The sequence below is a fragment of the Erigeron canadensis genome, chromosome 3 (assembly GCF_010389155.1).
Source record: "Erigeron canadensis isolate Cc75 chromosome 3, C_canadensis_v1, whole genome shotgun sequence".
Classification (NCBI taxonomy): domain Eukaryota; kingdom Viridiplantae; phylum Streptophyta; class Magnoliopsida; order Asterales; family Asteraceae; genus Erigeron; species Erigeron canadensis.
Genome location: NC_057763.1, coordinates 4,513,752 through 4,525,969, shown reverse-complemented (window position 1 = coordinate 4,525,969; position 12,218 = coordinate 4,513,752). Strand labels below are relative to the sequence as shown.

Below are 12,218 nucleotides of genomic sequence, written 5' to 3'. Positions count from 1 at the left end.
CTCATGGCCATAGCCCATGTAGCAGATAGATATACTCTCATTATTCGACAGTACCTATTTATTTTATCGACTTTACAAACCTAGACGTAACCAAAGAAAATTCGTGCGATTTAAGAGGCGACAAAGTGGTACGAAACCTTACAGCCGCAAGGGATACAAGCCAGAATAGGAAGAAGATTATTCCGCTTCGAGAACCTGTTCAATCATCACACTTATCGTGTTTTGTTCTTCGGTTACATCATAAGGTATAACCTCCGACATGTTTATAGTTTAAGCGCCAAACTATAAGTTTACGTATCATGAGTTTATATTACTCGAGTTGTTGAGATATGATGTCTAGAATTGCAAATAACTTTTGAATATTGATTTCGCATCATGAAATAAGTCGGGTCAGGTAAAGTCGGGTTTATGTGTCAGTTTCAAGCCTAATCCTGTAACTTTGATTTTGTAGTATAAAGATGTATGTTATGGGACTTCATGGTACATGAATCTAGTTAAAGAAAAACAAAGCTAAAGTTTATATCTGAAAGCCAAATCTTACGATGGAGCATAAATTGATTTTCATGGAGTTTTATTATACACATAATTATACTAAAGATGAATTCTAAACCTTTTCATGGATTTTCATGGTATTGAATTATCGACTTTTGTTATTTAAATCTTTTAGTTTGTAATAGTGAGATGGTTAGTATATCAGAGAGAAGTGGTGTCAATGGTTTTGAGAGCAAGACTTGCAATTGTTTTAAAACTTTATTATGCAATTTTTTTAGATATGTTACATGATGTTGATATTCGTGCTTTCGTACAAATCTCTAGGTGTTCGAATATTTGGAGTAACGAATTGCATTGTGTTATCCTATTCGAGGTAAGATAACTACCTTTTGACAAGACGAACACAACGAGAACTTAGTTTTCATAATTAATGATGGTTAAAGCCGTTTTCATACGCTTGTTAAGTTATGGGAACTTCGGGAGGGCTTATGGTTGCTTTTGTGCATGTTATGCCTTAGTTAACTTTAGTTATTAAGCTAATGCATGCTTAAGCTTGTGATGATTGATATGTTTAACTTGATTGCTTACGCTTGATATATTGTTATGGTTGACATGGTTGATTTAGATTGTGATTGTATGCTTGATGTTAGATTGGCCTACACATGTAGTACAATAGACTCATGTAGGATTTCCATGATTCACGGTTGCACGATAGGGGCCTAAAATAATGAGATTGAAACGATTGATAAAACATACGATTGAAACAGTTGATAAACTCGAGTATAAACTTACGGTTGAAAAGTGTTAAGCTTAACCCATGCTAGTCCCGGGAGGGGTTGGTGTGCTAAGGATGGTCGGACGGGGTAGTCATGATGCCTCTTACGACATGGTCACGATTGCTTGAGTTTGTCGGGTGGTTAGGACCGATAACCATGCTTTGCTAAACAATTTTCTCCTGGATTTGGTTATGTCTATCCTTAACAACGCCGATGGACCTCGAAAGGATTACCCGTCATGTCGGGTGCAAGGTTCCTTGAAAGGTTGAATGACCGCCTATGCACAACTACGATTGATTTACTTGTGACATAAGTCACTACCTAACGATTGAAAATGGCATAACCTATTATTGATGATTGAGATTGATAACGATGATTGTTGAGATGATTTGAGGTTGCTAGGCACATGTAAGAGTTTAATCTTCCTATGGTGTTTTCTTGATTGTTATGTGATGATTGGTTGTAATATGCTTGACATGCGTATGATATTTATAAGATTAATTTAATTGGCAACCTCTGTATAAAACCCATGGTTATCTTACGTGGCTTTTTAAGCTAACACTTGTTTTGTTGAAAATGTTGTGTTTCCTCAGGTTGGTCATTAAAAATTGCATAGAGTGAGACATGGGTAGATGGTTGCTATGACGAAGACTTATTATTGCCATAGTTTTGCCTCATCTTTTATCGGCGTTTATTTATTATGTTGATTAAGACTTTATTGTCATTTGGTTGTTTATGGATTTCTTGAATTGTCGTTGTGATGCAATAAGTAACACCAAAACTATGTTTGACATTTCCGTTAGGGAATGATTATGTTTTAAAAGGGACCTTTCCGCATTAAATGATTGTTTTCTTTAAAAATTTTTGAAATCCATATTTTATAAAGTTGGGTGTTACACTTGCCATTCCTTAACAACACTAATGGACCACTGAAAGGCTTATCCATCCAGTCGGGTGTGAGGTTCCCTGTTATGTCTTATGACCGCCTACACACAAACTTACACCTTATATGTGATGAGTGACTTATGTCACACCTAATGTAAGTGACTTATGTCACACTATATGACGATGCTTATATGTTATGTGATGTAAAAGATGACTAGGCACATCTATGACGGTCCTATCATGATATTTGATGTGATGATATGTTTTGTGAGATGTAATGTATGATGTGATTTGTGCCTTAACGATTCAAATGACTTTTATATAATGTTTTAAATGGACAAACGTTTTATAAACTATGTGTTATCTTACTTAGTTAATTCGTTAGCTAACACTTTGCTCTTTTAAAATGTGTTGTGCCCTCAGGTCCAACATTAGTGAGCAGGTACATGTGAGTAGATGTGAGGCATGGGTAGATGATCTTGAAGCTGGCTGTAGTTTACCCATAGTGGCTACTCGCATTAGACGTTGTTTTATGTTTAGATATTTATGATTTGTATTTACTATAATGTCGGTTGTTTAATGTTTGGCAACCGATGGATTTCCATTTAGACTTGTTTTGATGATATGGCTAGTAACACCATTTAATGAATAAACCAAACAGATTTTGCTGGTTTGGACTTTTAAAGTTTAATTCCGCTTTCTTTGACACGGTTAGGCAAAAGTTTTGGAAATCCATATTTTTAAATGACGGGTGTTACAATACTTTATTTATGCATGTTAAGAAATTGCTTTCAATTCCTTAAATGCTCTCAACCATAACATGTACGGCCAAGTCCACGTCATCATGCACTTTTCCTATAAATAGAAGACATCTCACTATTTAGAAACTTCTCGAAACTTTGGCAATGCAACTTATGAGTTATACTCTAAGTAATTCTTCCGAGTATTTCCAAGTTATTAGATTATTTGTATTTCAAGGTTGCTTAGATATTACACTTTGGTGTTTATCTTTGTTTCACAATAACATTTGTATTTTGTTTAACACAATTAAATAAAACACATTGAAAAGTACATCGTGTTCCTTTGACACATACTTGATACATACATACATATATATATATATATATAGTGCTTACATAGTTTCAGTCATTTAGTTTCTTTAACTTATTTTTATTTACTTGTTCAATCCTAATCTGGATCGTCACATCTAAACTGGTTACCTTACCTGATCAGTGTTGCTTGCCAGTAATTGTTATTGATATTGAGGTATCTTTGGGTAACCCATCAAGTTGGGAGTTACACCTTTCAATAGACATGTTTCCTTTTCATCATGAACATGAAATGCTAATGCACATTTTAAGCGATATCTAAAAGCATCAACTTTTGCATTTTGAAACGCCAAACTTTTATTACTTATAAAAACATTGTTTAGTAACATAAACATATGTATTCTTAGGAATACATACATATACAAGAGGTCCCGACTCTTGAACAAACTAAAAATGGTCAACGACCCTAACAACAATCCTATACAGCTTATAGCTAAAATTTAAACATGATATAGACTTCAATATTATGATCGTTAGAGAATAGACTTCTTTTCCCCTTTCCATGGACAACTCAGTTTAAAATGGAGTTACTGTTTGAAAGTTATGACCATTTTGATATCAATCGACTTACTACCAAACTGCCCCTACGGGCTATTTTGTGACTCATTTTTAACCCATGCACATTCATTTTAAGCAAATTTTATATCTTTTGATTGACCTAACCCCATACTTTACATTCCTACTTTCAGATTTTACCAAAACCAAAGATACACAAAGTTACAGGCCTTCAAAAACTGCACAAACACGTTTCTAGTTAGTTGTTGAACCAGAAAGAAAACAGCCTTCATCGGCTGTTTTACGACCCCTTTTGAACCACTTTTCTTTGGACAAAACTAAACATATCTTATATCATATCGAAGCCCTCCATCATTCTAATCCAAAATCACAAAAAACCCTAACTTTTGTATCAATAAACCAAGAACACCATGCTCACCCTTGATTATGGAATGAACTAACACCTGAAATATAATTAAAAAGGATGATTAAGACTTGAAATCAACTTTGAATTTCTTGCTACCGTTGTTTGTTCCTTACCTTTACTTCATAGGAGGTTTTTGGGCTTTCCAAAGTGATAAAAATTAATTATTAGTAACATGATACATGTTATAAAGCTTAGCCTATATGCCTCTTTTATGTTCATCAACTTAATACACGGGTATCTACATCCCTAGTTCCTCTACTCTTTGTTCTTTTTAACACCCATTACTTTAAAAACGTAAAACCCGACACTTAAAACATACCACTTTTTAAGAATTTGACCTATCTGACTCACGTTGTCCTAATACCATACAACCTATTTTTCCACTTATAACATTAATAATGAGAATAACATTATTGTTATTTCTTAATAAGTCGGCGTGTTACACATTTAATCAAATTCAATTCACATACTTAACAATACCATATTGCTTATGATGACAACACCAACAAATTGATTTGGTTTAGATCTTCACAATTTTTAAGTGCTGGATTGTGAAAACCTATTAATATCACCAACATGACTCTTAAATCCCTTTGTCTTATTCAAGCTATTAAAGCCTTGTTTCACATAAATATCATTATCACTTTGGTTCACAATATAACCTCTACATAAAAATATCAACACAAGCAAATGACTTTATCCATTTTGACATTATACTTTAACAAGAGTTGAATAATAGAAAATTATAAAATTATGAGACTCATAATCGAATAATCAAAGGTTTATAAAATTATGACCTAATACTTAGTAAAATTAGAGATTTAGTATAAACCAGGAATTAAAATTTACCATTCTTAACATTTATAAAGTTACGACCTAATATCAAGTAAAAATTAGGGATTTATAATATCTATTCAATACCAAAATAAAATAATCATTTAAGGTGATAAATGTTGTTGTGTTCTTGTATCTATAAAAAGTGATAACTTTATAAAACTATTCTTTCTTAAAATAGTTATATATGTATTTATTATTCAATTTAAATTAGTAAAAACTAACTTGGCTTAATTACTATCTAATGTACGTTTAATGAACATTATCTACGTTTATTGATTAGTTAAAAAACTCAATACAAACTAAACTAACATTAGTTATCAAATCCTTTTTTAAATTTAGATTAGCATGGTACCCACGTAATGCGGCGGTGGTCATGGGACGACTGTTGGTGGTGGAGGCGGCAACAAGTGATATAGATAATTGATGTAAAGGTAATTGATGTAAACGGTTAATGGAGATATTTAAAAAAAAAATAAAGGATTGATAGTGTAATTTAATCATTAATGTTGAGGGAGTAGTGTGTGTACAAATATTTTAAAGGGTGTTAAGTGAAAATATTACATATTTTTTAACACTTCAAAAAAAGTGTTATTTTTTATTTTATAATATAGATATAGATATAGATATATACATAGACGAACATGGTACCCGTGCAATGCGGCGACGGTGGTGGGAAGGCGGTATAATGGTGTCGGTGTTGGTACTATTGGTGATGGTGGCGGTGTCAAGTAGTGTAGGTTGATGTAATTGTTCTAGTGGAAAATTTTTAGTTTAAAGTGTTAATTATTAAAATATAGGTTTAGAGTGTAGATTAATTCATTTAGGGCAAATTTGGTATTTTATAAAAACTCTTTCCATAATGGATGTTTATTAAAGGTATATTTGTAATTCTGTATGTAACTATTGTGTAATTATTTTAAAAAATAGGAGATGTGCTAATTTTTGTAAAATAGTGTAGATATAGAAGTATAGATAATGGAGATTCTTGTTGGATGAAGATTCTCTAAAGTTGTTTTCAACTTTATAAGTAAAGTTAAGCACATCTTGACCTTTGGATTAAAATCAAGGGTCAAGATTCAAATATGATTTTTGAATCTTGGCCTTTGATTTTAATCAAATGGTCAAGATACTAACTTTATCAATAAAGTTGGGTTTTAACTTTAGAGGATCTTAATTCATTATTGTTTACCAAAAAACCTTAAGAATTCTTTTTATTGGGCCGGGTTCATTTTGTATATTGGGCTAGGTTGATACCAAATAGTTTATCCAGATTAGTGGGCTAGTGGCTCTAAATCGTGTTATTAAAATCCTTGAAATATTGTCGGTCTCGTGTCGCACGTGACATACAATTGCACCATATATATCAAGCATCATGTCATGAATTGAAGTTTTCAACTTTCTACACCGTCATTTATAAATTCCTTCGTCTTCGTATCTCTCTCTCAAAACAAACACACAAAAATATCAAATCTCACAATAATCAAAAATAATTAATATGTCAATCAGGTTCAAATTCAGAAGCTCCGTGAACTTCGATTCAATAGAAATCGACGATAATAAATCCTACATATCAGTTGCTCAACTCAGATCTAAAATTCTCTCTCATAATAAGCTTAATAATAAGGATTTTGATCTCCTTTTTCTTGATCATCTCACCGGCCAAGGTTTTTAACTTTTTTTATTTCTTTTCATTTTCTAAATATACATACACACTTATGTATCTATATATGTAATTTATTTAGTATTTAATTATTTGATATTTTGTATTGATAGAGTATAATGATGATGAATATAAGATACCTAGCGGTTCGAGTGTGATCATTAAGAGAGTTCCGGCACAGGCGGCACCTACGTAAGTTTTATTTTAAACTTAATTTAATTTGATTGAATTCAGTTTGTGTATATATATAGACGAGAGCAAGTACCCGCGCGTTGCGGCGGTGAGATAGTGGTGGTGATACCTAGGTCATAGAATGTGATAGGTTATAGGAGTTGATATGTCATAGAGTATGATAGTCAAATGCCTTAGCCGTACGGGCTCCGCCTTGGATTTAAAAATTTGTCGAAAGTATATCGAATGACATCTCTAATGAAAGAGCATGAAATTTTAAGAACACTCATACAATTTTTATAATTTATCGATGTACGGTTTTTGAGATAAAAGATTTTGAATGAATTGGAGGAATAAATGATTGATGGAGGAGAGAGAAAAAAGATGATTGGTTGAGATTTGAGGAGAAAGAAAGGGTATTATAGTTATTTTAGGTAAATATATAATAGATAGGAGGGGCATTTTGGGGAAGTACTTAAAATCAATATTGAAAATTTGAAGTTTAATATTGAAAATTTATGAGAAATCTGCTTTATAATATAGTATAGATATAGATATGTAGTTAAATAATAATTGTTTTATTGGAGTTTTTGGAATGAGATGTGTGAAAATAGTTTGGTTTTAGGATATTAGCAGCATTTTGTGCTCTCGCTTGCTTGCGGTTTCGTTAACGATTATGATTCTGATTAATTTATAGTTACCGTAAGACCTTTTAGCATTCTTGTTTCTGTCCGTGAGCTACGCTATGCATACTATCTAGGTCCATTCAAGTTGAAGGGCACAATCATTCGCATTACTAATGGTAGACATGTGTATACGGTGTTATTGTTGCTTTGAGCTTAGAATACGGGGTAACATAACGGTAGACTAGACAAGCTTATGAGTTAGTGAAAGTACATGAATTAGAGGGGATGCATATGGGTGTGAAATATGAAAGACATTTTATGTGGTGACATCTTTTTGAGTAGAGTTTTTTTAAAAAACTTTAAGCTCAGTCTTTCTCCGCATTCTAGTCAAATCGTTATGACACTGTCAATGTCGACGATTCCAGTCCCTCCATGAACAGGGTATGAAGGAGATGGAATGTAGTGGAGTCTTGAATCCAGTTCTCTATTCCATTATTTGATATCTACTGTTGATTATTTATTTAGGTTATTCGTCTTTGTTTTTCATGTTTGAGCTTGGCATTTGATACTCTGTTTTATCTAGGTTAAGACCTCATAAGCTCGAAGCATGTGAGCTTATTGATGGCATCCAGAAAGGTACATAACGGTTTTAACTTTTAAGTTTACTAATTGTATTTGTTTTGACGGTCGTTCTAACTACAGCATATGTCATTTGCAAATCATGTATAGATCACAGTCAACCAGAGGAATTAGTTATAGGGAAGCAGCTTGAACCTGAAGACCTTGATATTATTAAATTGGAAAAGTAAATTTTATTCATTATGATCCTGTTTGTTGCTCATAGCTGTTTCGTTCAGGTTATCTAAACAATCTTTTGTTTCTCCTCAAAATTTTGATTTGACATAATAGCGTGCCCAACTCCAAGAGCATTGATTTGGAAAAGGTTGACTTGCCATCTGAACTAAGATGTCCTATATGTCACACATATTTCAAGGATGCTGTGATGATACCATGCTGTCAGCATAGCTTCTGTAAAAAATGTAAGCCTTGAAGCTGTTTATGTTGATTTTGTAGGTGTAATTAAAGTTCACTCTCTCTCTCTATCTCTGCACACATGCACGTGTGTGTGTTTATTATTGATATATGTATGTGTGCGTATGAAGTATGAACGTATTTGACATATATTTCTGTGCGTGCACAGGCATTAGTGAAGTGCTTACATTGTCAGGGAAGTGCCCTAAATGCTCTGCTACAAAGAACAGGGTAGAACACTTGCTGCCAAATTTATCACTTAGGCATGCCATCGAGCATTTTCTTGAATCTCAGATTCTTGCCACTGCTCCAGAAAATGATCTGCAGAAATATGTCCCAGGTAAGTTTCTTGATGTTACGTAGTCAAAATTACATCAGAGAACATACATTGCAAGTGTTTGAACTTTGAAATGACTTTTTTGTTTCAGATGGGGAATCTTGTGTTCAGGGAAAGGAGGTTTCCTTGTTATCTAAAAGAAAGTTGGATTTGCTTAATTCGACATCTGCAACAAATAAAGGGTCAAATCAGCATATGGTTGAGTCTGTTCATGAATCGCTGAACAGGAAAAATGATTTCTTGGAGGGTAGAGATAAACATGAAGAGTTGGTACAATTTGGCGACTCTCAAGGTGAAAACCAGCCTGCTATGCCCCAAATTTGCATGCCCGACGAAGGTATTTCTAATAATTACTTATTTGCATTACTCCATTTGCCTTAAAACGTGATATATAATGATCTAGATCTTCAGTTATACACTTTCATACTATCATAATATGTTTTACAATTTGATTTGCCAATTGTTTGTAAATTTAAATCCAACTTGCAATTGTTTTGTTTTTAAGTCCCAAAAGGTAACTTACATAGTTACATGGCATTACGGCACAAAAGTCGAGTGTGGACTCTATTATCTTTGGATGCATAAAAATTCTATAGTTGTCTTGCTAACTTTATCAACACTGAAACTTCTATGGTTGCTTTTCCTGTCCAGGCGAATCCACCAGCAGGAAAAGGGCACCATGGGTTAATCCTGGAGGTACAATCTTATCCCAAGGATATATCTAGTTCACCACCTCATATTTTGTGTACTGATTTCTGATCTTTAACCTGTTTCCTGAATATTTTTTTTCAGGTGGAGATAGAAGTTATGCAGTTGACAATAGAAATAAAAAGGTAAATAGTTTATAGTTTCAAAAGCTATGATTTCACTTGCAATTAATGATCACAATTGTTGAATAAAATTATACATAGCTGAACTTATGATTCATTAGTTCAAAGGCCGAGTCTATGTGATGTCTTTGATAGTAATTTAGCTGTATTAGAATTGTAAGTTATTGTTTGTGTAGGAGGGGTAGAAGTTTTGTTTTTTTGGGACTGTAGAAAATGGAAGATTCTGAAGTATATCTTATTCCATGTAATCTAAATGTTTAGGATTTTAACATTGCTGCGTTGTCAAAAGGAAAATCCTTTTTGGGACTGTAGAAAATGGAAGATTCTGTACTATATCTTATTCCATGTAATCTAAATGTTTAGGGTTCTAACATCGCTGCGTTATCAAAGGGAAAATCATGAATATAATCTTTTCAACATACACATTAGTACATTACTAATTCCACTCTAAACCCCAATTATCTGCTAATAGCTAACAAGTTAGACAATGATGACTGGATCATTAGGTCAGTGGGTCTTAAACTAGAGTGAATCAAGTGATGTTGATGTCGAGGGGCACATGTTAAAGGACCCAATGGGTTTAGAACGCTGTTTCTATGAAATTAACATGGGTTCACTTTGTTTTGATAGTAACCCATGCACATGCAGATATCCATTTACATGTATACATGTTTAATAACTCGCGAATTTGCGGGTTAATTTACGGCTGAGATTGTTCAAATTACCTTCTATCTGATTTGCAGGCGGTCCGTACCTGTTACAATTGTGGCTCTCCAGGCCATTTTATAAGAGACTGCCCTGTCGCTTCAACTGACCATATGTACCAGACAGGTAAGTTTTGCTTTCTTTAAAGAGCTTATAAATGTTATCAAGACCATGGGGTGATTAATTCTATGGATTTCAGGAGATCATATGTTTCAAGGAGGTATGTCAGGTTATGGAATGCCCTACTGGAATGCCGCTGCCTTCTCCCCTGTCAACCCATACATGAGTATGTACGGAAACCCAGGGATGTTCCCTTTTAGTGCTTCTATGGTCCCTGTTACACCTTATGGAGTTCCACCTTATCTTCCATCTACGTATGGCAGCATACCTTTTCCTAGGTGACCTTGTTATGTACATTTTTTGGTACTTGTACTATCATTTTCAGAAACATTCTTTTGAAATGGCATGCAAATTTTGTACCTAATATGGCACTATGAACAACTTTCCAGTGGAATTACAAGAATGGGAGGTGTGGCTCCTGTTGGAACCAGATTTGAACAACCATCAAGACATATAGAGAATTCAGACCTTCAGAACAGTGATAACCGAGGAAAATATTCCTATGAAAAGAGGTAGCTTTCTAAAATGACATCGGCAGTTTTAGGGTTAATTTATAGTAATCAAGCTGTTAATAACTTATTATCATGGTTATTTGCTTCATTTTCCTTTTTAGTTCTTGTGTTTAGACTTACAGGAGTTCTTTTTGTCAGACAACGGTCTTCCGACTATGAAGATGATGGTATTCAGAAGCGCCATCACTACCATGAGTCAGAACGATCATCGGAATATAAGTCCCATAGAGACAGGGGGAAGGGTCTGAGCAATTCTGTGGAAAGCCATGGACGGAAGTTGCATAAGGATCATTACTATGACAAGCATCCGGATGAAAAGGTCAAATCTGGTCATGGAAGTTATGAAAAGCATTCACATTCAACAAATGATAGGAGAGATCATGGGTCATATCACACAGATAGATCAGTTTCAGGAGTAGAGGATCATAGTGGTAATCATAAGTATGATGAGGTAAGGTATAAAACGCATCATAATAACAGGGAGCATTCAGACAGTGATTGTAGTTGTAGCCGTCATCAAATAAAAAGAGAAAAAGATGTCAAAAGGAGAAAGAGGGAAGATGGTTTCCCAGAAATTAAGGTCCGAAAGAAGCCGGTTGCTGATGAGTATCATGGAGACAGATGGAAGCTGGACAATGATTCAGATGATGATTATCACCATAAGAAGAGGAAAAGAGTTAGCTAGGACCACAGATTGGAACGCTTCCATGGTAAATATGTATTTGAAGCTTCACAATGCTGACTTAGTCAATCTACCTGGTACACTTCTATTTCAAGTGGGTTTTTTCATTTGTATCAACATGGTTTTGGTAAGTAATTTATACATATAAACAATTGGTTTGGTCAACCAATAAAAGTAGCTGGACAGCAGACACAGTTAGGGTTGTTGGTATCTGATTTTTAATTTTGTTTTGCTTTCTGGTACAGATCTAATAGTGTGATCAGCTGTTGGACATTAAAGCTTTTTTAACTTTTGTTAACTAATGCTTTTGATGTCTTCACCAAGATGTGTGGTCAGCCACACTAAAAATTTAGCTATTGGAATTTTGGTTGTATTACTCTAGCGTTTGGCTGCTTATACTGGCTGCTCAAACGTATTGACAGAAATATGGAAGTTGATTGAAGTTACTCTTCATATTTTTTACTATGAAGTGTAGACGAGAGGAAACACTTTGATATCGTACGTGGGCTGCTTATTCTTGCT

The 12,218-nt window shown here is 33.9% G+C and overlaps 1 protein-coding gene across 1 annotated transcript; it reads left to right on the top strand.

The window, feature by feature from the left end:
- Nucleotides 1-6,434: 6,434 nt before the first annotated feature.
- LOC122594545 (E3 ubiquitin ligase PQT3-like) lies at nt 6,435-12,015 on the top strand. The gene is made up of 13 exons (XM_043766988.1): nt 6,435-6,685; nt 6,795-6,873; nt 8,062-8,114; nt 8,208-8,283; nt 8,388-8,518; nt 8,680-8,850; nt 8,939-9,184; nt 9,499-9,543; nt 9,640-9,680; nt 10,421-10,508; nt 10,582-10,780; nt 10,892-11,014; nt 11,153-12,015. The coding sequence occupies exons 1-13, from the start codon at nt 6,517-6,519 to the stop codon at nt 11,697-11,699; spliced, it is 1,968 nt and encodes a 655-aa protein (XP_043622923.1). The 5' UTR covers nt 6,435-6,516; the 3' UTR covers nt 11,700-12,015.
- Nucleotides 12,016-12,218: the final 203 nt, after the last annotated feature.

Excerpts from the sequence above, each read along its gene's own strand:
- LOC122594545 (XM_043766988.1), top strand. The coding sequence starts at position 6,517 with ATGTCAATCAGGTTCAAATTCAGAAGCTCCGTGAACTTCGATTCAATA. Across the intron at positions 6,874-8,061 it reads CCGGCACAGGCGGCACCTAC|GTTAAGACCTCATAAGCTCG; the intron begins GTAAGTTTTATT and ends TGTTTTATCTAG. Across the intron at positions 9,185-9,498 it reads AATTTGCATGCCCGACGAAG|GCGAATCCACCAGCAGGAAA; the intron begins GTATTTCTAATA and ends TTTCCTGTCCAG.